Source organism: Melanotaenia boesemani, chromosome 16, assembly GCF_017639745.1.
Source record: "Melanotaenia boesemani isolate fMelBoe1 chromosome 16, fMelBoe1.pri, whole genome shotgun sequence".
In the NCBI taxonomy this organism is placed as follows: Eukaryota; Metazoa; Chordata; class Actinopteri; order Atheriniformes; family Melanotaeniidae; genus Melanotaenia; species Melanotaenia boesemani.
In genome coordinates this window covers 24,367,441-24,393,240 of record NC_055697.1, presented here as the reverse complement: position 1 = coordinate 24,393,240, position 25,800 = coordinate 24,367,441, and the positions used below count along the sequence as shown (strand labels likewise).

The following is a 25,800-nucleotide window of genomic DNA, read 5'->3' as shown; positions in this document are numbered from 1 at the left end:
AACATAAGAGAAGGTAACAGAAAACGAACCCAAGAGGAAAGTTATGTTATGTTAAGCAGACATACTTCCGGGCGGTATGTGGTCCTCCTTGGCCCACGAAGAAGTGGTGTCATCTTTGCGCATGCGCAACTATTCAATATGTCTGCGCCCTCCAACAAGGTGGTGAAGGAGCAGTGTTTTTATAACAAACATTCTTGGCATGTTATTAGGTAGATTTAAAACAAAATATGGCTTAAATCTCTTTATTTCTAACCACGACTATGTTTCCGGCAACCAGAAAATCTAAACGAAGTCTTCGACTGCTTCAGGATCGCCTGTTAGCGGAGTAAAGAGTTTTGTTTACTCTGTTAAATATTTAGATTTTGTCGTTTGAAATCTAGTCTTTATTACGATATCCCAGAACAGCAATAGACTTAAATCACAGGGTTTTAAAGAATATTACTCACAATTTGTGATTGTATTTTGGCGCAACGTTAATTGTAGCTGCCAACGACGCGAATTAAAAATAAAATTTGAAATATAATCAAGTAGCTTGCGTATTATACAAGCTGGATTTAATAATGTCTATACTGGGTGTAGGATTTCTCTTAGAATAGCAAATGAAAAAATAGTCATTAAAAACAAAATATAAATGATAAACCTTTCTATGGAAGTGTCTATTGAGCAGCATGCTCCATAGCTAAGTCAGATCATAGGTCACTGCTACACAGTTCTCAACTCTGACTGGTTAATGCAATGGCTTGCAGAAGAATTGTAAACTATCTTTTAAGAGGAAGTGAGCGGTTTTCCCGCTTTCAGAAATCCCCACATGCAATCACCCAAACAGTTCATGAACATGTCAGTCATCGCTATGGCAGAATCAAAAGAGCTCTTCACACATGTGCACCACTAATGACGAAGCTGCTGTCAGTGGATGAGCTTTTTGCAAGGAGGTCTCTGCAGGAGCGTCTGAAGATAATAGAAACTGAATACAATGAGTGTTTACAAGTGGTCAGTGAAAGTGTGTCAGAAGATCAGTGCAGTGAACATGAGATGAGGGCCAAGAGGACTAAAGTGTCCCTGCTCGCCCCTCTCATCCAGAGCATTAGAGAACTGGACAAAAAACAAATAGAGATTGCAGAAACTGAAATGCTTCTGAAAGGTGAGCTGAAAAAAATGTATTTCTAATCATTAAGAGTTGCATTTGTTTTGTAAGAGCAGACATTAATTTTGCGGTTTCAACCAATTAATAAAAACAGGAATATGTTGTGTTAAAATGTGTGTTTTTATCTATCCTGAAAGACAATGATCCAACCCTGCGAGAACTGGCTGAGCAGGAGAGAGACGCCTGTTTGCAGGATGTTAAAGATCTGAGACAGAAGGTAGAACATTGAATTATCTGACATTACAAATCAGACAAAAAGGCTTTGTTTTCCTAGTGCCTTTGAACATTGATAATGCTTCCCCAATCAGATCCTGGATCTGTTAATCCCTGAGGAGGAGGTTGATCTGAATGACCTTGTTTTGGAAGTCACAGCTGGTGTTGGGGGTCAAGAGGCCATGCTGTTCACTGCTGTGGTATGCTTAAAAGTTAATGTATATAAGTTTTTCTTTAAAACCCCTGCTGTGCTAAATGGATATATTTCATAACATTTTAGATTACAATGTACATTACAATGCTGAGACTTCTTCCAAATCTATTATTGCAGAAAACAACAACAAAAAAAAACAATTTTCAGTCTGATGAATCAGCAAGGAATGAAGGCTCATATTAACAAACCATAGAATATATTCACATGTATTCATATGCTGCTGTTTGGTCCTCTCTGGTGTGAAGGTGTTTGACATGTATCAAGGCTTCGCCCAGCACCACGGCTGGTCCTTCGACGTCCTGGAACACATGACTAGTGATCTAGGTCAGTGCATTCAGAAACTTTTATTATGGCAGACTTGTTATGTATGCTTATGTTTTTTCCATATTAGAGGTATGAAGAGTTTTGCTATTAAAGCTAGAAGCTCAAATATAAGGGAAGTGATTATAACAGATCAAGCTGCCCATCTTATCTTAAGGATAGGAAACCAATTCTGGCTTTTCTTCTTTACTTACTGCCAAAATTGCAATAGCATATAACAAACACAAGGGGGAGCCTTTGCTTTGGCACTAAAAAGGTAAAGATGTCACTTAATTATGTTCATCACTTAGTTGGGGGGAAAACTGAATTCATGAGCATAGAATCCCAGCCCCACTGCACCGGTGTCCACTAAGGTTGTGAAAAGTATTTATTAGCTGAAGTAGAAATCACCTGTATAATAAAACAGAGAATTAGTACCAACTGCTCACATGTGTCCAGGTGGACTACGCCACGCTTCTGCCAGTATCAGCGGCCCTCAGAGCTACAAGAAGATGAAATTTGAAGCAGGAGTTCATCGAGTTCAGAGGGTTCCCAAGACTGAAAAACAGGGTCGAATACACACCAGCACTATGACTGTGGCTGTACTGCCCCAACCCACTGAGGTGCAAAAAGTAGACATATGTCAGAAACCACTGTGTGCTAACTGTTACTACAACACAATTTCTCACAGCAATATAGGTTTGCAGTATAGGTGTCTGTTTTGTTCTTTTGCTTAGCTGATGTTTACTTTGTGTGTTCTTTTTAGATCTCTTTCACAATAAACCCAAAGGACCTGAGGATAGAAACTAAGAGAGCAAGTGGAGCTGGAGGTCAACATGTCAACACAACAGACAGCGCAGTCAGAATTGTCCATCTTCCAACAGGTAAAGACTGGAAACAGAAATGTGGTCCTGCAGACTGAACGTTTTCATTTAGCTAAATAAGTTATAAAATAGAAATGACAATTGGTTGTCCACTGACAGAAGGCTATGTAAGTAAGCCGCTTTGGATAAAAGCGTCTACTAAATGACTGTAGAATAGAATAGATAGAATAGAATATGCCTCTGATTCTGGTTCTGTCAGAGCTGTCTTAACTCTTTAAAGGGAGTGTTTCTCTTCCACAGTCGCTAAGCGCTTGTTCAGCTGGGAACTTCCAGGTTTTCTGCTGTAAAGTGCCTTTGGATAAAAGCTATGCGTGTTATGAGTTCATGAGAAAAATTAGCTCATCTTAAATTTGGTTGCAGCAACAAACAAGTTTAAGTGAAGGGGGCAACAAAAATCCTGGAAGAGTAAATAGTATGGAAAAAAACAGCTGGATGAACATGTGTCATCTGATGAAGCTAATTGCCAACATGTCAGAACAATGATCTGTTGCACAAACATCTTTAGGGAGTTACACACTGTGATTTTAAGCATCTTATGTGTTTACTGCAAGCCACACTGATTTTGCAGTTCTAAAGAAAACTACAGATTCTAAACGTCTAATTGTTTTTATGAACTGATGGACTGTAAAATGATTTTACTGGTTACTACCGTGTGTATTAATATATTTCCCAGTTACCAACTCATAAAATGCAGAAATCACCAAATAGTTCTATCTACGCTGCAGCTTGGCAGTCATGGTCTGAACTGGAACAGGCATCATACAAACAATGTTTCTGTTCCAACAACTCAAACAGATTCACATTTTCATTCGATTTCCACAAGTTGGGGTTTTCCTTATTTGACTTCCATCTAAACTTTTTAGGTCTGTTTGGTTTTTACACAAAGCACCAGCATCAGAGAATTGCACAGTATGCATCACACTTCATAGAGGCAGATTTTCTTTGTTAGACATGCATCTTAGTACAGTTGTGTTAGTGTCAGAGTTAGTTTTAGAGCCTTTTTTCCCCATTAGATAAGCTAAGATAATAAATGATTCCAAGATATGTCCTTCAAAAATGTTTTTTTGTTTTTTTTTAGGGGTGGTTGCAGAGTGCCAGCAGGAGCGCTCCCAAATAAAAAACAAAGAGAAAGCAATGAAGGCTTTGAGAGCAAAACTGTACAGCATGAAGCTGGAGGAAGAAACCAGCAAGCGCTACAACCAGCGCAAAATACAGGTGAGATCAGTTCAGTGGGACAAAAACAGATGGAGATAGTCCAAATGTAACTGAAAATACAAATGTGTTAACATTTATTATCAAAGATACAGGAAGTTTAATTTATCTGGCTTAAATTTTTTATACTAAAAGAGGAATGACAAGCTTTACTAAATTTAAAGAGATCAATTATTTTTGCATTCTGTTCCAGATTGGCACCAAAGGTAGATCAGAGAAGATCCGGACCTACAACTTTTCCCAAGACCGTATAACAGACCACCGCATTGGCATGACTGTGCATGATGTCAAGAGCTTCCTGCTGGGAGAGGATCTTCTAGATGATATGAACTTCTCCCTGCAGGAATTCTCCAACCAGGAGACGCTCTTGCATCTGCTGGAAGAGAGCAACCAGGAGGGCTCATGAGTTTGGACCTGTAAGAGAGGAATCAAATCACTGTAATATTGGTCATTTCTACTCTGCTGTGAAATTTGATGCACACTGACCATTGTGCATCAAACGAGGGAACAAGTACTTCTGTTAAACTGTAAGACTGGAACGTGGCCGCAGAAATTTGCTTCCTTATAAAGAGACTTCCGTTTCTTGAAGCCTTTAAGTTTCCAGGTAATGAGAAAATATGCTGTGAAATAACATGCTGTAAAAACTTTTTTTGCATCATCTGGTTCCTTTTTAAGAAACCTGATAAGTAGGTGCCTCAGTACAATGAATGTAGTGTGTATTAAAATTTAATTTTACCATCAAATGAATGACTTGTTTCCTGTCTGAAAGTCATACATTAAATTTAGTTCTTATACTCCTAAGCTCTTTGTTGGGTTTATTTTCTGGCACGTCGATTCTATATTTATAGAACTCCATCACCCATAATGCTTAGAGCTCTAAGGTAGTTTAATCGAACGCTGATTCGTCGTTCTTGACCGTTCTAAACGTCAGATTTTCTCAGCAGCCGTCGCATCCTTCCTCCAGTGCTACCGCTAGCCAGCTAATAATGGAGTAGCAAGCAAGTCATTTTTTTCCGGAATAAATTACGTTTTCATTTTAAGAAAGTATGTTATTTTTTCGAAAAGCTTATTTGAAAAAGTTAACTTTAGTTTTTTCCCGTGCCATCCCGCTTCCTAGAAGACAAAATTCCCTGTATGCACGTCGGTAACCGAGCGGGTTTAGCGACTCCGTTCGTTTTGACAGTGAAGAGGCTCATCTGCCCCTCCGCTGCTGCTCCGTCAGCGGGGATTTGGACAAAGCCGTTCAGATGTTGGACGATAGAAAATATAATCGGAGCTGGGATGTTTTTACTCCGAGTTTTGACATGAAATTATCAAGGTGATCATTATCCCTGAAAGCGACGGCATTAGGAGAGAAAGGCTTATTTTCGGACGGCGAGAGTTGGGATCTCGCACCGAGGGAAGGAGGAGGAGAGACCCGCAGAGAAGAAGGGACGTAGAGGGCTGAAATCCTGATGCCAGTAATGGCAAACGAGCCGATCATCTTAAACGTTTATGATATGGTAAGCAGAATTTAATTCGACCTTGTCGGTGTTTTAACTTGGAATTTTTGATAAGAACGTTTTTTCTTTTCCCCCCCAGCTAACTCTGTAAGTAATAAACGTAAGACCATAAAAAAATGCGTTGATTTAAAAAAAAAAAAAAAATCACCTTCGTGTGTTATTTTCTTTCACATATAGTCTTTAAAACAGCAGAACAAGATGTTAAGTTTGCTTTTTAATCAGTTTTCTGTTATAATACAAAAGGGGACACAAGTAATCTCTGTCTTAAGATGCTTAATGGAGTCTGTTTATTTGGCACGCCATAGTTTGACCGTTTTTGGACCTAAGCAGGAAAAGATAAAAGAGTTTAATTGACTAGAAACAACTTGAAAGTACCCTGGCAATTTTTAACAAATGTAATGCTTTTACTGAAGGATGAGACAGAGCGTGAAATTGAGTCACAGTGTTGTCACCTTGCATGGGTGAGTCAGTGGGTAAGGGTCTGCTAGTTGATCTGCTGATGATTCATTGATTGATATGGATTTTTTTTTTTTTTTTTTTTTTTTTTTTGTGGAGGACAAATTAAATGGGGAAAATGGGATTTGCTTTAAAAGGGAATTTAAAACTGGCAAGAGTTGCATTTTGAAACGTTAGTCATTGAACTCTTCTTTGAGGGATTTTTGAATTTTAATACCATCACATTAATAGTATTAAAATAATAAAATTTTATCTTTTCTTTCTCCATTTTCATTTATTTAGTTCCAGTCATCTTTACTTTTTCCAGTCCTCCCCTTTCTCACACACACACACACCCCACACACATATTTCTCCTCCCTCCTCTTTCACTTCCTCATGTTTTTCACTTGACTGTTCAACCACAATGGTTTCTTCTCTGTAAAGTCTAAAGAGCTTTTATTTCTGTCACATCTTAATTTGTGTGACCAGCTGCAGGAACCTTTATCATACTTTGACATGCACAGCTAAACCTGTGATGTATGGTTGATGCAATGCACCACGGTCAGTGTAAGGAATTAATTTGGCGCAATTCAGTGCAGTCTAATTACATTTTCAAGTAACAGTGGTGGATATTTATGCTTCTTTCACTACTAGACTGGAGAGAGGCATTCTGCATGTGGGTTGCTTTTTAAATGGTGTGCATTTCTAAGCATGTTACTAGCAGACGCCAGAGTAGTAATAGTGTAGATCCACTCTGACAAATAATTAATGTTGACACACATGTTTTATGTGGAGTTCATTATGGATCTACATCAAAACTTCAGTCAACAAACTCGTAACTGTACAATCAGGCCGTCAGTCAAATTGATCCATGGGTCAGTGTAATTACATCTTTAATGGTGGTTCTGATCAACATCAGATCATCCTTAAAACTATAGAAGCTACTTTTTTTCCGTGCATACATGCAAATGTGTTTTGATGTGTGTTTAAGCAATTATAATGTTGGAAGGTTGTGAATATTTCCGGAATGAGTGGATTTCATGGTTCATGTGCATGCAGATCAGGTCCCAACAATTCATATCCTGAGCATTTGTATTTATTTGAGTGCCATATGTATAAACGCTTGTCTTATTTTGAGAGGCAAATGGTCAGAATACTTTTTCTGTCTGTTAATTAGGCCTTTTAGAGGTGAATAGTGTATCAATGGCTGACCTATTGTAATAAGGATAAACAAATTTAAAACTTACAGGCTGACCCAGTCCCTAGTAATTGCGGAAAAAGAGTGCTTTTATATATTTGTGCAGGTCAAAAGAAAGACCCTGTACGAAACTTAATTGAAACGCCTGTATTTGTTTTCTAAATAAATTTATGAAAACAGATCTTTTAATATTCATACTAAATAAAAAAACCTCCTCACTTATTGAGTCGATTAGAAACAGATTATGCTCCAGGTTATAAGCCATTTTCCATGGACTGTATATAAAAGATGGACGGAGCCTCTGTGACGTCACCCGTACGTTTCTGAAGAGCTGAATTAAAGCTCATTAGGCGGTTCCCACCGTCACCATCTTGGCAGCGTCACGCGTGTTGTCATTCCCCGAAAATCCAAAAATGGGCAAAGAGGTGGAGCTGAGAGGGAAACTGTGAAGGTGGGGGTGGATGATTGACACCCATCAAGCTGCCTGTAGCTAAGCGCTAACCTGGAGCTAACGGTAGCTAACCAGCTGACGGAGGTAGGTGGGCTAAAGCTAAGGCTTCTTTGTCATTTCCGTGCGTAATTTGGTATGTTTTCCCCTAACCCTTTATGATGCGGATCCTGATGGAGAAAATGGAGGGGGCAGTGTTGAGCAGTATAGCTGATATGTGACCCACAAAAGAAACAAAGAAGAATCTGTGACGCATTTAATGGCCATGAAGACCACTGTCATCTACTGCCTTTTTTAATGCATCTTTCTGAAAATATACTTGATATAATCTCCTCCATGTTCCTTGTCTTATCTCTGTCTCTTTCTCCCCTTCTTTTCAACTCTTTCTCAGATAATGTCCTTTTGCTTATGTTTGCTGAATCAACCATGGTGCGAGTTTAAAACAGGCCGTGTGTTATCTGCTTGCTAGCGTGTGACAGCGTGTGAAGCAAAATATCAGAAATGTCACTCTTACAAAACACACTCATAGATTAATGACTGGATGTGTCTGAACTTTTTCCAGTTAAACAAAAACAAAACTGAGGTGATGGTTTTTTTAGCCAAAGAGAAACGATTAAGTGTCACCACAGCGCTTCTGTCTATACAACTAAAAACCACCAACCAGGCCAGAAACCTGGGTGTACTGATGGACTCAGACCTTAACTTTGAGAAACACATTAAGGGAATTACAAAATCAGCCTACTATCATCTTAAGAATATATCAAGGGTAAAAGATTTGATGTCTCAGCAAGACTTGGAAAAACTAGTCCATGCTTTCATCTTTAGTCGGCTTGATTACTGTAACAGTATTTTTACAGGTCTACCTAAAAAATCTATTAGACACCTGCAGCTGATTCAGAACTCTGCTGCTCGAGTCCTCACTAAGACCAAGAAAGTGGACCACATCAGTCCAGCTCTGAGGTCTTTACACTGGCTGCCTGTTTGTCAGAGAATAGATTTTAAAGTTCTGCTGCTGGTCTATAAAGCTCTGAATGGTTTAGGACCAAAATACATCAGTGACCTCTTGACCCAGTATGAACCTACCAGAACCCTCAGGTCATCTGGATCCAGTTTCTTATCAGTCCCCAGAGTCAAAACCAGACATGGAGAAGCTGCGTTCAGCTTCTATGCTCCACATGTCTGGAACAAACTCCCAGAAAGCCTCAAATCAGCTGAAACCCCTCAGTTTATTTAAATCAAGGTTGAAGACCCACCTGTTCTCTGCTGCATTTCACTAGTTTTTATTTAGAAGTCCAGATCTGCATTTGGTTCTTTTACGTTGAAATCTTAATTTTATTTCTTTATCTGAGCTTTTTCTTGCTGTTTTTATGTAATCAATTTTATCTTTTTTAATCTTTGTTTTTCTTATGCACTTTTTTTTCTTCCCCTGCACCTTGCTGTAATGTTTTTATGTTTTATGTAAAGCACTTTGAATTGTCTTGTACATGAAATGTGCTATACAAATAAATTTGCCTTGCCTTGCCTTGCCTAATCCAAAAGACACATTGCTTTGCTCTGCTGAAAAGCCTCAAGGTTACATTTCCTGTTCAGCCTGATGACGATCTCGGGTGTCTGTGGGCCTCAAACAGCTTAAAGGCAGATAACTGTGCAGTTATTCTTTGCTTCTCCTTCTTGTCTGTGTATTTGAACACCTATCTGTGTTGGTACAGCGTTACTCTGATTATAGGTGGCTGTATAAAGGCCACAGAAGAGCATTTCTTAACATGCTTGTGTTATCCATTTAAAATGGTATAAAACAAACATTCAGGAGCAACTAGTTGGCAGACTTCGCCTTGCTGGCTGGAGTGTAGAGATCAAGCTGTTTAGCTAGGTAAGGTGGCACCAGTATATTGAGACATTTAAATGTCAACAATGAAAATTTAAAATCAATCCTGTAGTGAATGGGAAGCCAATGTAGGGAGAGCAGTACAAGAGTAATGTAATGTCTGTTTCTTGCATTTTAGACTAGCTAGAAGCGACACATTGATGACTGATGTATACGCACAGAAAATAATAATCCAGATGAGATCCTTATAAAGTTATAGGTCACCTGAAAATGTTTGTTTGGAAGCAGCCCTTTTGCTACGAGTCTCAGCTAAAATAATTTGGACCTAAAAACAAGTCTGCTTGTCAAGATAAATCCACAAATATCTCTGGGGGGGGACTTCGGTCTTATTTGAATTCTTGTTGAGGAAGTTCAGGTTCTTGCAGGGTGATGATGCAGTGATGTGTGACTGTTTGAACAGGACCTTGTTTTATAGGCAGTGTGAATGCTTCTTGGCTGAGAGGATGATCTGATAATGGCTGAGGTCAACACAATGTTGTCACAAGATCCCTTCTGCTGAACTGACTACATTTACAATTACAGCTGCAGGAGCACCAAGGGCTGTCATGAAGGTCTGCCTACCTTAAGACCCATTTATGCTCCCTTATGTACGTAAGGACCTTTAGCCCTTACGTACATAAGGGACCTCCCGTGTAACACCCTGAATATCTTCTTAAAAAGACATTTCCTTTCCATTTACGAATCAATAGTGTCATGTGACTTTTAGGAATACATGTGCAGATATGAATATAGTCCCCACCCTTTCTTCTTCCTTCACTGTTCCCATTCCTTCAGGTCTTCCCTGCCGTCCAGCTCCCATCTCTGCTAAATGGATTTCCTGGCCAGCTCTGAGTGCTTTAGTACGCCGGTCTAATGAGAGGGCATTATCTTTACACCACCTGTTCTCCTGCCAGCCAACACTGTGGTTTAACAGTGTAGTGTAACGGAGCAGGTTGTGTTTCTGTGTTGGCTGCAGAGTCAGACATGAAGGAGTCAAGATCCCACTTTTTTTTATACTGTCTGGCCGACAAGGTTAGGCGTTTGCTAATGCAGTGAAGTATTGAAAATCTTGACTAGTGCAGTAACAAACTAGAACTGTATAGATAGAACAAAGTAATGTTACTATGTATTTAGGAATGTGGTTCAGTTTTGAATTAAATAAGAATCATTAGAATATTTTTCTTTACCATTGTGCAATTTTTATTGCAAGACCCCTCAGGACCCACTCCTCACATTCCCCCATGTTACTTCAGTAGGCCAGAAGGGGAAAACTATTCTGCATCCATTGTTTCTTTCTACATGAATCTCTAAGGTATTTTTCAAGTAAATGGTGTGGTAGATAGTATGGCTCCGTGTGGGTAGTAGGAATAATTTTTTCCACTAAAGGTAGAAGCACAGGCAAATGTTTTACTGGTAGCAGCCCCGCCTACAACTCTCAACACATCATCTTGATGGGACATGACCAACATGGCAATAGATTCAGGGGAAGGAACGCTAAACTTTCCTCTCAATAGGTTGCTTGGTGAAGTTTGAAGACAAACTGTCTCAGAAATTAATGATAGCAGCAACCGTTAGTCTCTGCTGTTGTTGAAAGAGATGCTCTTCAAAAAAAGAATGAAAGAAAGAAAAGACTGAGAAGGTTCAATATACCAGTAGTGGTATTAATGATGTGGAAATACCATAAAGCTAAGAAAAAGACCTTTAACGTCCAGAGAAACTTGTTATATGATGGCAGCTGTCAGGTATTTATGTATGTTTAAGAAAAAGCAATACAATGCAAAGTTATCAGTTATAATATTCCAACATTTCCACATGATATCACCAAACTTTGAACATTTGTAAAATTTAAATGTGTGATAATGCTTTTAGAGGCTTTACAAAGTAGGTGATGGACATTTCTTCTGTTTTTCCTTCATTTCTTTTTGCCAAATTATGAAGTATGATTACAGCTCAAGTCAGCACCATTAGCTGCAAGCTAGCCATGTTGGCTAACTTACAGTAGCAGTAGATCTTTTTGTAGGAATAAAGAAAAAGCATTTGATGAAACACTAATACAAACTTGTCTAGTCTGATGGCTGTGAGATTTCAGTTGATTGCTACGGTGACTATGGATCACCTTTCTGACTTCGGTGGCCCATGTCTGTCCACCTGTCGGGAATGGGATGTACCACGGAGCTGAGAGCTATAGACCTTCTTTAGTTCACATAACGTAAGACAGAACCATAATATCAAACAATTTGGGTCTCTAGTTAATAAGTTAACATGCAAGAATCAGTCGCTGGGACACTCGCTTCAGCTATTTCTTTGTGTCTTCTACCCAGTATGCCCATAATCAAGATTTCTTTTACCATTTAAGCACACTTACTGTAATAGTTATAACCTTTATATCTTGATAGTCACATCCACTTTGGTGGTTATTTTAGTTCAGCGCAGTTTGACTTAGAAAAAAGTAAAAGTCATGAAATATAAACTGTTTACTTTTGAGATCTGTGGACATGTAGGAAGCATATCTTTCTGATTTGTATGAACAGGGTAGAGACAGAAATAATTCTGCAGCCAAAAGCAGACCAGACAGAAGAGCAAGCTAAAAGCAAACAACAAAAATACACCAGAAATTGACTTGTGGCTGGTAGCAGTTTCCTTCCCTCAGTCTGTTATCTGTCTGTCTTCAGCCTGCTTGTTCTACGACATTTTAAAAGCTATGCAAAAAGTTGCAGTACAGAAATGCAGCTAGCATTTGAAGCATTTTCTCTTTGTTCATTTCTTTTCCCTTCCTCCTATTGCCTTTCTTTCATTCATAAATACTCTCTGCTTTGCAGCTTTGAGGGTATGATGACTAAAATAAGAGTCTTATCTCACAATCAAGGGGAAAGAGGAAGAGTGGCAAAGTCTTCCTTTTACTCATATGAACAGAGTGGGTGATCGTTCAGAATTTTCAAGTAGATTTGTTTCAGTTAGTGCTCACATATATAATGTAGGAATACACAGAAGTATTTATATCCCCCCATAAAGATTATTACATGGAAACATCAACTCACGCAGCACGAGCTGCTTTTCCAAATGTGTACTCAGATGTAAAGATTTAGAGTTAAAACTAGTTTTTCACATTTTTCTTTATTTAAACTGTTGTCAAGTCTTCTAAATTTTCTAAAAAAAAAAGAAACTTTAAAGCCAGCAGTTTCACATAGTAAGTGTGAGAACCAGCTGGTTGTTATTTCTGCACTCAGAGGAAATTACTGCAGCACTGATATGAACAGCATTTTGTGTCTTCTCAAGATCCGCTGGTATATTCTGTTGTAAAAATCTCAGCCAGTGGCAGTGTTGAAAATCCTAGACTAAGATGTGCTATACTAATTTGTGGACTGTTAATCCTCTTTGATTTTCCTAAGTTTGTTTAATGAATTCCCATAATTAAACAGACCTACTACTTGAGTCTTGTAATACAAAATAAAAGTTATTTATGTTGCACTGGAAAATCAATGCAGTTGAACAAAGGATTTGTAAATGTTTTGAAACAGTTTCTTATAGTGGAACAGTGTCTCCTTCTACAGAAAACTGATGTGCAAGAAGTTAAAATTTACTGTATTTGGTTAGGATGTAAGAATTGTTGCAGTAATCCCACATAACTGGTATGACACATCTGGTACATGACAAGGCCTGTTGGTTTGATGCATCCTATAATTTGAGTGGGTTTTTAATTTGCCTGTTTTTAATTTGCGAAGCAACTGGATGGAAACAAAAACAAGTCAGCATTACAGATAAAAGCCTTTTGGTGACGTTGAAAAAAATTAGTTGTTCAAAAGTCTGCTTTTCCATTATTCACCGTGCTCTCTGTCACCATTTTAAAGTTTTTTTTGCATTACATATCAGTATTATCTGCTGTCAGATTAGCAATGTAAACTTTTCCCAGCTTATTACCTTACATCGTGTGCAGCAAGTCATTTATGGCTTTAAAGGTTGTAGTCGGCTGAACATTATCAGTATAATGGTAAGATTCTCAGGAGAAAACTTCCTTCCATAAATTACTGTCTGAAATGTAAACAACCAGTGTCGGTTTCCAGACGTCATGTATGACTTGAGTTTGTATTTAGACTGTGCAGCTGACTAAATCATTTGCAATGCAGCTGTGGCAAAGACGTCAGCTCAGCCCCCACTGCTTCTGTGCAGTTACCCACATTTGCATAATGACAAGTGGGATTCGTTGGAGTAGTTTTTAAATGGACTGTTGTGGTTTGCAGGCTGACAAGTAAGCTGTGTGATCTATGAGAATCAAGAATAGTCTCACTGTGCTGAGTTCTTTATGTCCACTACTAGTATGTGTTATCTTTTGAACAGTTAAGAAAAATCCATTTGTCTTGTCATTAGTGCTGAAAACATTAAGAATAGAATAGTAAAACAGCAAATGGTTATAAACATTTTGATAACCCATACTTTTTTTTTAAAGTAAATGAGAAAGCAAAGTGATCAAACATTTCTTGTTGGAGCTCCAACAACTTTTAAATAGAATTATTGGCATGCTTCTGTTTAGATTTTTTTATGTAGAATATTATTAGTGTAGATTTATGACTTATTATTGAGCATCCTACCATATTTCCCTGTTTCACCTTTTGTTAAAAAAGCTATATTCCTCACAAGTAAACTCCCTAGCAATTGCCTTAAAGCCGCAGATGTTAGACACAAAACTAAAAATGTAGATGGCAGTTTTAAGGATTAATGCTGCTGCAATTATCGATTGTACTGTTGGTGATCTTGCGTATGAGTGTATGTGGGCTTGTCTTTAATTGTCTGTGTGAGAAAGATTTTCTTGTGTAAACACTGTGGACTATAAATGTGAAATCCACCACCTCTATACAGTCTGTCTTCAGTTTTTATTATGGTCTGGGTGAATACTCGATTCTGATTGGCTGTAGGGTGTCCATTAAAAAGTGATAATGGACACCTATAAAAGAAGTTCCGGTCAGATAGACTTATTGTTGTAAATTATTGCGCTGACTAAATGCTAGTTGGTAAACGTGGCAACAGAAACTCAGACGCCGGGCTGGAGACACGGCAGATCATGTCTGTGACGGTGCATCTCTGTGATGGGGGCCAGTACATACAATTCATACACAAAATTTGCAGAATTTGAGGATTTCCCGATCAAATACAGGTCAGAAATCCCGGGTGAGACAGTGGCGAGTTGTGCCTCCTCTGTCTGCGTGATCCAATACAAACTGGGTTGCATGACGCGTGCAAGTTCCTCAGCATATAGCCAGTATGAACGTTACAGAAATATTTGTTATACACCATGACTGTCCACAGTGTGTGTAATGTCTTTAATGTATATGTGAGAGAATTATTCCTGCTTATCGTACAATAAAGTGCAGAGAAAAGTCAGCAGGTGAAGCAGTCAATACTCTGCCGCACCTCAAGGGGGCATAGTTTCATGCTGTTGGATGAATAGTGAAATATGATGCTCTTTTCAGTTCTTACAATTGTAAATCTGATTCCAGAGGAGTCGGTGCCTCACCAGCCATGAACCCCACAACATGTCACTGATCTCCAACAGCATTCTTTGTTCAGCTGCTGAGAAAATGACAGCTCTTGGCTTGCTCTCTTTTTCTGCCAGCTCCTCTTTTCCACCATCCACTCGTCAGGGCTTCCTACATTCCGTTGAGTGTTTTTATTCTTATGTTTTTAATCATGTAAAGAACTTTGTGTTGCCAATGGCATGAAAAGCGCTATCGATTCGATTCGTTCATGAACGTCACATCTCTAGTATAAGTGAGCTAATGCCCTTCGAGGTGTCCATTATCATAAATTAGTGGACTTTGTGGAAGCAACCAGTTCGCGCCTCCGCATCGTCCATTAATTTATGATAAGGGACACCTCGTCAGGCGTTATCCCTTACATAAGGTCTGTGGAAATGGTAATAAAAATGCTATGCAATACAATAGAAAAGTGACTTTTTTCATATGAAGGCTTGCACTGTAGCATGTATTACCTCTTTAGGTGCCTCTTGTAGTGGAATTTCATTGAATATTAGGTTTACGGGATCATAGTTTGAGTTTTATATGTGTGGAAGTTTGCTTTAGCGCTGAAACTGTTAAAACATTTATTAAAGCTAATGGAGGCTAATTATCATCTCCAGTGTGTTAAATATGTTGTGGTTTGAATGTAATGTGCTTCCTGTTTTATATGTAGCAGGATAGAGTCATTGTGTATGTAATTTGATGATAAATTATGCTAAATCACAGTTATGTACACAATAATATAGTGCTGAATACATTTAGAGATTTTTTTTTGTCTGTCTTTTTGTGTCTGTAGTACTGGATCAATGAGTTCACCAGCTCTCTGGGCATCGGAGTCTTTCACTCAGGGATCGAGATCTATGGAAGAGGTAAGGTTACTCAGAAATATGATGCCTCCCACATCAGATTATCTGCCTTAGGATGGTGTTTCAGAGAGGACAATCTCTCATAGCTTACAATACATACATGTTTCACTCTAAATAGCTTTCTAAAATATTATTAATCAATAAGAAGCTTTTTATGGTCTTCCTCAGCTGTTCAGATATGTTTTCATATGTTGTTCAGAGTTTGCCTATGGAGGACATCCGTACCCATTCTCAGGAATCTTTGAGATTACTCCAGGAGATGCAACTGAACTTGGCGAGACTTTTAAGTTCAAGTGAGTACAGGAAATTTGGTGTTTTCATGTGGTGGACAGGTATGCATGTTCTAACAAAATGTTTATCCATTACACTTTTTCTGCAACTGCCCAGAGAACTTGTCATCATTCAGCCCGGCAGTCAGCTAACAATCATTAAATAAGGCACACAGTTAGTCTGGTTGTAGCTTCAAACTGTTACTCTGTGCGGATTAACTTGTTCACACCATTAGGGATTTAGATAAAAGTATCTTGATGATTATCATGAGGGGAAAAAACATGGTTGATTGATTTTCGTCAGCCTTGATCTGCACAATCAGCTCATTAAGTAGCTGAAACAGCTATGACGCATGCAAACATGTCTAAAAGGAACAAGCAAATACACGAATGTTAGGAAAGTAAAAAAAATATTCCTTCATTTAATTTCTCAGATGTGTGCTGTAGTAATTATTCATAATAGAAAACATTTTTTTGGCAGCATTGCTAAGTTATAGTTCTTACGTTCCCTAAACTAACAATGTTAAAGGTCAACGGACAAAATCTTGAATGCTGGTTTCTTGAGGTGTTTACCTGTTTGTAAACTGACAACTACAGCAAGAAGCTCCAGCTGAGAAGTCAACATTTAAAGCTGATAAGAATATGGTCAGCATATTACTGACTTGTCTAAATTTAATTTAAACTCTTCTTTCATTATTTTAAAGACCCATCTTTTTTCTTCTTTAGCTCTTAACTGTTTGATGCTGCCCTTTTGCAGACTGTTCATTAATATTGATTATGTTGATCAGTGCCAACATTTATTATATCTCTTTTGATTTTCTTTTTTAGGAGTCATTTTCTATATTTCAAATAACTATTTTGTTCATCTTTATAAATAAAATAGTTATACTGATATTTTACACCATTAAAATCAAATATAAAATTCTGTTTTTATTTCCTTTCATTGCTCTAAAAAGAAAACACTGTCAACTTCTTTTGGTATTAAACCAGCTAATTCTATAAAAGAACCCCCTCTTTTTGAAGTACAGCAGGGTAGGACCTTTTTGTCTGATTTTTATTGTGGTTGTGTTGTAGTCTGAGAAATGGCAGAGCATCCAGTCTACTCAGTATGTTGAGAGTGGTTCTGTCTAACCGGAGCGACTGTGCTGCTGTGTATTACTTCTGCTCTAGTTGATCTGCCCTGTGGATTTACAGAGACTCTGCCCGTCACACACACACACACACTTGTACACACTCACTCTATCTCCATGCAGGCCAGTAGACCATAAGTATGGATCATCTGGGACAAATGCCTACATATCATCCACTGCTATGAGCCAAGTGAATCAACACTCTCAGACTGAAATAATTCTATTTTCATTCGATGATGTTGTGCAAAACCATGAGTGATGCAGGAAATGACTAACATGTCTTTCGCAGATTGGTTCATCCTCTACTCATATTAACAGAAATCTTGTCATGCTTTCCACTTTAGCTTTAGCAACTCAGGAGGAATGTGGTAATGTCATGTGGTAAAACGCGCCGAAGACATAAGAAATCTCTCAAACCTCTCAGTTAGATTGGAAATTCATGATCTAGTAAAGAAAGCTAAATGTTAGTATTTTTAATTCAAGACTAATTCTAATGAAGAAAATGTGAAATTGTTTTGAAATGAAAAAAATTGTTAGCACTGAGTGATAACATGCTTGCTTGACTCTGCAGAGAAGCCATAGTCTTGGGAAGTACGGACTTCACAGAGGACGATGTGGAGAGGATTGTGGAAGAGATGGGAAAGGAGTATAAAGGCAACGCCTACCACCTCATGCACAAGAACTGCAACCACTTCTCCTCAGCATTGTCAGAGGTAGATATTCAAACACAGAAACACACATTTTGTTCCTTCACCCAAACCCTAAACCAAATTCAACTGTAATTCTTTCATACAAATGTATTGATGAATGTGCACCAGTGATGGAAATAACAGCTTTAAAAATAAAAACGTTACTCTTTTTACATCGTTACAACACCGTTACCATTACTGAAGATAAAACATTACTGACAGCACGTTACAATTGTAAGATGAGATTCATTTTTGTTTTGGGTGAACACAAGTTCCACATTTGTTCGGACTACAATAAAGCTACTGCTACAGTGGAGAGGTGAAAAGCTGAAATTGGAGAACACACTCAGAAGAGTTGCCTTGTTGTGCTGTGATTGGGTTCAAGAGAAGTGGGTCTGCATCATTTATTTCGGCGTTTTCACTTCATTTAAACCAATCAGCTGGGGCATCAGCCAGATGACCTGCTCAGATCTGACAGCTTGAAAGGCGCGAATTCCTCTTAGAACCACGAAACAATCAAATCAGTCAGTTTACCGATAATTTTAGAAAATGTTCTAACCTGATGAATAATGTTGTTTAGCTTTTATTTGTTCAGTAGACAACTTTGCATTATATGATTCCTCAAACTTCTGCTGATTTTATTTTTCTTTTCAGCTGCTCTAGGCAGCAAAATTCTGTTGTAATCATACTAATTGTCCTGTGTTAATTAATGGACACCGTTGCACTTTGCAGACTACAACCTGAAAGAAATGTTTACAAAATTTTGGCTTTATTAATTGACTTTTTTTTAATTTTATGATGAATTTTGCCCTGAAAGTCGCATGCCTCTTTTGTTTTGGTAAAGCCTTTTTTCACTGGCAAACACTTCCTTTCCACTCATCATCACTTCTCCCGGGGCACCACCCGGCTGACGGTAATTGAGCGGACCCAGTCAGTGTGTGCAGCCTCAGACACCAACGACCAGGAGACGCAGCATCGGCGAGTCCAGAGAAAACAGAGGAAGAGTTGTAATCTGGAACCACAAACATCACTTTTCCCTCACAGAGATAAAAGAAACATTATGAGAAATGGTCATCATAACCAGGAACAATTTTTGTTTCATGGTGGCTGTAAGTGGTTAAAATCTCCTGAGGAGGAGACAGGACATCCAGCAGCCTGAGATTAGTGTCCATGATTTTTCTGTTAGTAATTTATTCCATTAGGTTTCCATTTTATTCATTAGTCTGATATAATATTCGGTTTTATTATGAATAAAAGAACATACAGGTGAATTTGAACGTCCATTAAAGGGAATATATTTGAATTATTATTTTTTAAAAAGTAATGGAGTAGTTACTTTCTCGAGTAATTACTTTTATAATGTTGTAACTCTGTTACTAACGCCATTACCCATTGCAAGAAGTAACGTGTGTCTCATATTGTCTTTCCAGCTCTGGGTCAGATTGCTTGAACTAGCTCTCAGTGTGTGTGTGTGTGTGTGTGTGTGTGTGTGTTTTCTAAGTATGTGTGGCTCCAATCAGCTTATGCTGGAGTGACTAATGAGCAGGGAGTCTTTACAGTTAGCATCTAGTGCTCAGATGGGGATTAGGACACTGATACAAGCCTGGACTTGTAGAGCCAGCTGGCAAACATACAGTGATACAGCACGTGTTCTGCAAATACCACAGGCAGATCTTCTCCAAGAAAATTTCCCTTTAGATTGAAGCCATTCACATATGCGTTGACACAGAACTGTATATCATTGATGAGCATGGACAAACCTCACACATGTGCAGAGGAATATTATGAAAGATACATGGTTAGCACAGAGTTGGTGCTACCCTCAGTATTTAAATCTAATGTTATTGTAACCTGTTGATGTGGGAGGCTTGTTTTCAGAAAGAGGTGGAGAAAAAACTGGACACTAAGATCAAGGGTAATCATTCTCTAATGAGGACATTCAAAGTCAGTCATCTTTTTGCAAAGCAAGTCAGCACAGTGTAATCAGCTAATGTGACATTTTTACTTATCATGGAGGTCTGTTATGTGTCCACATCTGACACCGTTATAAGAAAGCACAAAGCCAGGAATGAAAGACTTTTGATTGCAAGACAAATTAGTAAAAACTGAGTACACCCAATGCAGTGGAGAACATTTTTGCATGTTTAAGACTTTCATTTTGGTTAAACACGCCTTATTGTCATTGTTTTGGCTTGCATCCACTGCCCTCCTATTGTTTATGTTTACTTATAGAAAAAACAATAAAATGGAAAATACTTTATTAGCCGTTTTCTGCAGCATTCTTCTCTATACAATCAGCTCCAGTAGCTACAGATCAGTCTACAGCACCTTCTTGATCTTGATTCTTGAAAGATTATATGGGCTAAAACTCACTCCTGATTGTTTTTAATATCCTGTGTGCAGATCTTTTCATTTACCACGACATGTCCAAATTGAAAAGCACTGCAGGACCTCCTCCTTTAGCTTTCCGCTAAGTTTGTTGCCTTGTCTCTGGCTGCTCGTACACTCTAAAGCAGCACTTAGACACATTAAAGTCCAGGATTAGTTCCTGCAGTCATATAACAGTGAAACATGTAAAACTGCGTTCTCTGTATTCCTTCTGTCTTTGTCTTTTTAATTGTTCCTGCACCCTGCTGTAGTGCTTTCAGTTTTTTAATGTAAAGCACGTTGAATTGTCTTATACAGGAAATGTGCTATACAAATAAATTTACCTTGCCTTGTTGGTGCTTCAAACTCATCCATTTTATAAACTAGGGGCCTCATGTTTCCCAGTAGTTGGAAGAAATGCTTTTATTGCTTTGTTCATGAACAGATTTTGTAGTATGATTAAAGTGAACTCAACAGCTGTGTCTGTATAGCCTTCTTGAACAACTGGCTGAGTTCCTATAGAAGAAACAGAAAGCCCATGTTCAATTATTAATAGCTCAGAGTACAAACTAGATATATTTCTTTATTTAATGTCTTGTTCTTGCACAGATTTATCCATTTTGGGGGCACTCCTATCCTTCCATACCTGGCAGGCCAAACTATGGAGCAGCATATGCTGGATGTATTAAAAAGCTGACAATTTCTAACAGAAGACAATTGGTAGCAAATTTAATAAAACATAAAATTAGGACATTAGGAAAAAATGAAAAAAAAAAATGGCCATAGTGTTTAAGTAAATTATATACATAGGCTGAAAGAGAGTCATAGCTTTTTGTAGGGCCCCCAAGTGTCAAAGAAATAAGTGTTGGATTTAGGCTTGCATGAAAGGTTTGAAGAAGATTTTCACACCTCCTTGTGTTTCCTTTTCTTCCCTCCTCTTTCTTGTTTGCTTTGTAGTTATTTATACCAGGAATCATATTCGTGTCTGCTATGAAAAGCCAGCTTATCTCCCACGAACAGCGCATGTTGTTAAACCAGGGGATATTTATGGATTAGCTGCTTATTTCTGTTGGATTCTAGCCTCTTCCTCCTGGCTGAAGCAGTGAAATCATCTGCGTAGTCCTGTAGTAAGAAGGCTTCCAGGTTAGCACTCTTCTTGTCAAAACATTTCTGTAGAAGGTGAACATTCTGGTTGCTGCCACCCTGGCACAGTATCAAGTTTACCATCATATTTTGGATGTAATGTCTACAACATGGAATAATCAAGAGTTTACGATACATTTTTGTGGTTTAAGTAAATCCACTGCCTCTGTCTCCTCGTGCGTTTCAAGAATCAACCCGTCAGCAGCTTCAGTAATTGTGCTGATCAAAGCACAACTAAACCCTTTGCCTGGGAAACACTGAGTTTCTTGGAAGCCACTTGTCCTATAATGCCGTAATGGCATAGACAGAGCTGAGTGATAATAATTAACCTTTAGATGGCTTCTCATGCCAACGTGCTGCGTCTTTTAAGGGAAACCACACAGACCCAGTGATGTTTATGCAATTTTTTTCTGACAGTAGATTTAAAATGTTCCTGCAGAAGCTTCTATAGGGTGTCTTTAACCCTCCTACATCACAAGGATTTCTGCCACACATGTTGCCCTAAGACAAAAGAAAATCCTCCAATAATCCAATAGAAACATTATGTATTATTACATCATTCCTTTGCTTTTTTTGTGTGAGTACCAGCAGTTTTCTTCTTTCTCTTCTCAGATCCTGTGTGGCAGGGAGATCCCTCGCTGGGTCAACCGCCTGGCTTACTTCAGCTCCTGCGTGCCATTCCTCCAGACCTGCCTGCCCAAAGAGTGGCTGACCCCAGCTGCCTTACAGTCCAGCGTGAGCCAGGAGCTTCACGGAGGAGGCGGAGAGCTGGAAGAGGCAGAGGATGCCGCAGCAACAGCCTCTCTAGCCTCCATGTCGCCCTGCTCACCTTCGTCTTCCTCCAGCCCTTCCTCCTTGCCTCGTCATAGCCGCCACCAGCCCCGCCGGTAGAAGCTGCGAGGTCTGCTGGTAAACTCGGGACTCGTGGTTACAGAGACGGTAACGTAACAGAATACCTGCAGCAGCCGATGAGTTCAGCTACAGCCAAAAATCCTGCCACGCTGCCCTCGTGCAAGTTTGGGAACCTCTGCCTGCTCTGGGTAATGTGAAGCAAATCTCTGCAGCGGTCCAGAGCCGTGAAAGGCTTTTTTTATGCTGACAAAGAAAACTAACTTCTTTCACATCCCTTTTTAAAAAAGGGTCTGTTGTTTTACTTGCCACGAACTTACCCACCACATCCAGGCAATGGTGCTGGTCTCTAACTTGTTGCAGGCAGAGAACACAGGTTTGGTTCAGTTTGTCACTTTGAATGTGACAATTTGATTAGATTGCTTTTTATTCCACAAATATTCTAGCAGATGTTGATGGGTTTGGCATCACCATTTGTCACTAGTTTTCCACTCATAGGAAGTGAATAATCAGACTGATGGAGCTGATTTATGAGGGAGACGTCACAATCCCAGCATGGTCTGAGGAAGTCATTGATACTCTTCATCAAGAGGCTTTAGGTGAGGGGTGGAGGGTAAGGTTTAAGTAATTGGTTCATGCATGACGTGGGTCATCTCAATAAATCCTGAAGAGATTTTGTGCAGCTAAAATTTTTGTTATAAGGGGTTAAAGTTACCATAAACTGAACAACAATCTGTGGGTGGTAAATGTTTTGTTTGCAAGCAACTCCATTTAAGATATCCTGAACTATCAGCTGCTAAAATTCTGAAAAGTAGCCTGAAACACATGATCAGGATCTCAGCCTTTTTATTTTTCTATCACAAGCCAGCTGGACATGTGATCCGTTTAAACCAGAACTACAATCAGACTAATCCGGTGACAGTGTCAGTCAATAAGATGCCTTGGATTAGTACAGCTGTTTATTTTAATTTGTGTGTTTTCTCTTCTTTGATGTCAAACCTGTAGCAGCTGTTCAGACCCTCCCTCCAACATGGAATAACCACACCTGATGTGATCAAGGTGAAGCAGATAATCAACAATTTGTGGCAACTTAGTTCTTGATCTGTTATGTAAAAATGTTTCTAAATTTAAGAAATAGACTGTAATGCAGGAAGTGATTTAGAAGTTAAGACGCTTTTCTCTGTAGCTGTTGCCACGGTGCCTTTGAGCAAGGTACCTTGGCTTAGTAAAGCTGTGTTGAACCGGGCAGCAGAGGGTAGTGTGTAAATGTAAAAACAAAGAGTAGATTGAGATTTAAGCTCCCTCTGAGGACATGATGTCAGTGTGTAACGTGCCTGCAGAGGACATTCCTTTTAAACTGACCCGAGATCAGCCTGCACTCCTAACTCACATTTGGTTTCCACTAACGGAGCGACGCGTGCTGGTGCTCATAGGCAGCATCCCAAAATCTTTGAAGTTTTGTAATCTTATATTTTTATTGATTCCATGTGGGAGGGGGGAAAACTTGCTGATATCATGTTTTTACTCAAACAAGTGTTTTCTTATAAATATAATTTTACATTTTACAGGAAGATGCTACTTTTCCTGAACGACGAGCACCTCATTCTCTGTACGTGCTGTTAACAACAAATATGCTGCAGAATGTTTTGTTCCAAACAACCACCGAAGGACATTTTTACAGTCGAATTTGAAAAATCTTGTTTCTGTTATTTAAATTTATTTCCATGTCATAAGGACTCTGGCCTTTTTTCTGTTTAATGTTTGATAAACTCAGGACTGTAAAAGGCTTTGTAATATAATCCTTTAAATGTATTTTTTTTTTTATCTAAAGTTTATATTTCTGTTGAGTGTTTGCTTTTGGTTTTATGTCTTTCTAATCACTCAGTAGAGCTTTATGATGACTTGGTGCAGTTTTATACTCCCCCTTGTTTAGGGAAAAGGAAAGAAAAAAACAACTCCTATTTACATTCAGTTTGTTTGTGTTGCTTTTTGTTTTGTTTGCATGAAAGTGAGTGCAGGTCCATACTTGTATAATAAACAGTTTAATATCCATGGACTGGCGCCCTCTGCTGGCTGTTATTTAAACTGTTTCTGAGGTTTCCTGAGGCCATCATCACTTCAGGTGGTTCCTGTAAATGCGACCATTACTGAACTAGTCCACTGATTTTTGCTATTCAGTTGCTGCATTCATTAATACACAGATTGACAGTATTCATCAGCAACTTGCCCCCTCATATCTCAGCCACCTCATCCTTCCAAGGGTTCCACATCCCTGTTTACCACCTATTCTCTAGATCCAAACTTCCTTCTGCTGCTGCTATCTGAACTCATCCACAAATCAAAGCCATTTACCTGCCAGTTAGATGCTTTCCCCACATCTCTGGTTAAAGCCTCCATTCACCCCTATAATCTAACAGTGTTCTCTCATCTCTTAAGTCGGTAATGGTGAAACTAATTCTCAAGAAACCTGGACCTGGACTTAACCATTTATACAATCTCCATTCAATGACCAATCTTCCTTTGCTTGCCAAAATACTGGAAAAACTTGCTTCTCAGGTTCATGATCATCTTTCTCTCAATGATCTGAGTGAATAGTTCCAGTCTGGCTTTCGTCCACTTCATCTCTGCCACTTGACATAAAACATTATGAATCTCTCCTTCAAATCCCACCTTAAAACACACTTTCTGAACAAGCATATTCCCTTTAGTTCTGGGACTCGAAGGACCCCACTGTTGAACTTTATTGCTGTTTTACTATATTTGTACATCTTTCCTTGTATTCTGTTATCTTGTCTTTTGACCTTGAGTGTCCTTGCACCTATAAATAAAATGGATTATTATTATTGATCATGATAACTGATACATACATGATGGCTCTACCCCTCATTACCCCGTGATCCTGGCATGTCTGTAGTGCCCCATTTATTTTTCTGTTTTAGCAGTGTAGTGTTGATCCAAATCACCCACTAATTCCCAGTTGATGTGTGAGGTGATCCTGTAATTGTGAAAATAAAACGGGCTTCATACCATTTCATGCCCTCCAAGATTTAAAAAAAGAAGGGAAGGGAGCTTGACCTCTGTGGTGTAGGCCCAGTATCTTACTGGACTTATTTGACTCTTGATGTCAGAATATCTAAAAGAAAGGTAATTAAACTTTTTTGTGACCATGTTTAAAAGAGTTCGGGGACCAAAGAAAGCGATAACTATCCATCTAAACTTTTCTGTCAGCACATTTTTATTTATTATTTTGCATTCGAAGCTTCATTCTTTTACATTCATTTAAATTAAAATCGTACATTTGGGAGACATTTGCTTCACTTTCTTGAGCTTTGAATAGACGTCAGGAAACCTCAGTCATTCCGACTCTGAATTTCTGACTTCATCTGTTCGACAGTAAACTTCAATAGAGCCAAATACATTTGTATCCTGTTGGAAAGTTATTCAAGAAAATAAACAAATTTTGACTAATACTATCTGTGTGATGGCTTGATCAGCTGGCAACAAGTCGTGCTCTATTAACATCCATAAAAAATCATCATAAATCTTCATGCTTTCATCAGTGA

The 25,800-nt window shown here is 38.7% G+C and overlaps 2 protein-coding genes across 2 annotated transcripts; both read left to right on the top strand.

The window, feature by feature from the left end:
- Positions 1 to 148: 148 nt before the first annotated feature.
- Positions 149 to 4,641, top strand: mtrf1l (mitochondrial translational release factor 1-like). The gene is made up of 8 exons (XM_042010961.1): positions 149 to 1,141; positions 1,282 to 1,361; positions 1,453 to 1,557; positions 1,817 to 1,895; positions 2,331 to 2,494; positions 2,638 to 2,755; positions 3,834 to 3,970; positions 4,161 to 4,641. Exons 1-8 carry the CDS (start codon positions 736 to 738, stop codon positions 4,371 to 4,373), a joined length of 1,302 nt encoding a protein of 433 aa, XP_041866895.1. The 5' UTR covers positions 149 to 735; the 3' UTR covers positions 4,374 to 4,641.
- A 247-nt stretch (positions 4,642 to 4,888) lies between these two features.
- On the top strand, positions 4,889 to 24,246 carry LOC121655430 (deubiquitinase DESI2). The gene is made up of 5 exons (XM_042010051.1): positions 4,889 to 5,469; positions 15,721 to 15,793; positions 15,990 to 16,083; positions 17,761 to 17,902; positions 22,001 to 24,246. Exons 1-5 carry the CDS (start codon positions 5,422 to 5,424, stop codon positions 22,277 to 22,279), a joined length of 636 nt encoding a protein of 211 aa, XP_041865985.1. The 5' UTR covers positions 4,889 to 5,421; the 3' UTR covers positions 22,280 to 24,246.
- The last annotated feature ends 1,554 nt before the right edge of the window (positions 24,247 to 25,800 follow it).

Bases quoted from the DNA above. Each gene is read 5' to 3' on its own strand.
- mtrf1l (XM_042010961.1), top strand. From the start codon at position 736: ATGGCTTGCAGAAGAATTGTAAACTATCTTTTAAGAGGAAGTGAGCGG. The intron at 1,362-1,452 runs GTAGAACATTGA...TTCCCCAATCAG, and splicing joins TTAAAGATCTGAGACAGAAG to ATCCTGGATCTGTTAATCCC. The intron at 2,756-3,833 runs GTAAAGACTGGA...GTTTTTTTTTAG, and splicing joins AATTGTCCATCTTCCAACAG to GGGTGGTTGCAGAGTGCCAG.
- LOC121655430 (XM_042010051.1), top strand. From the start codon at position 5,422: ATGCCAGTAATGGCAAACGAGCCGATCATCTTAAACGTTTATGATATG. The intron at 5,470-15,720 runs GTAAGCAGAATT...TTGTGTCTGTAG, and splicing joins TCTTAAACGTTTATGATATG to TACTGGATCAATGAGTTCAC. The intron at 17,903-22,000 runs GTAGATATTCAA...TTCTCTTCTCAG, and splicing joins TCTCCTCAGCATTGTCAGAG to ATCCTGTGTGGCAGGGAGAT.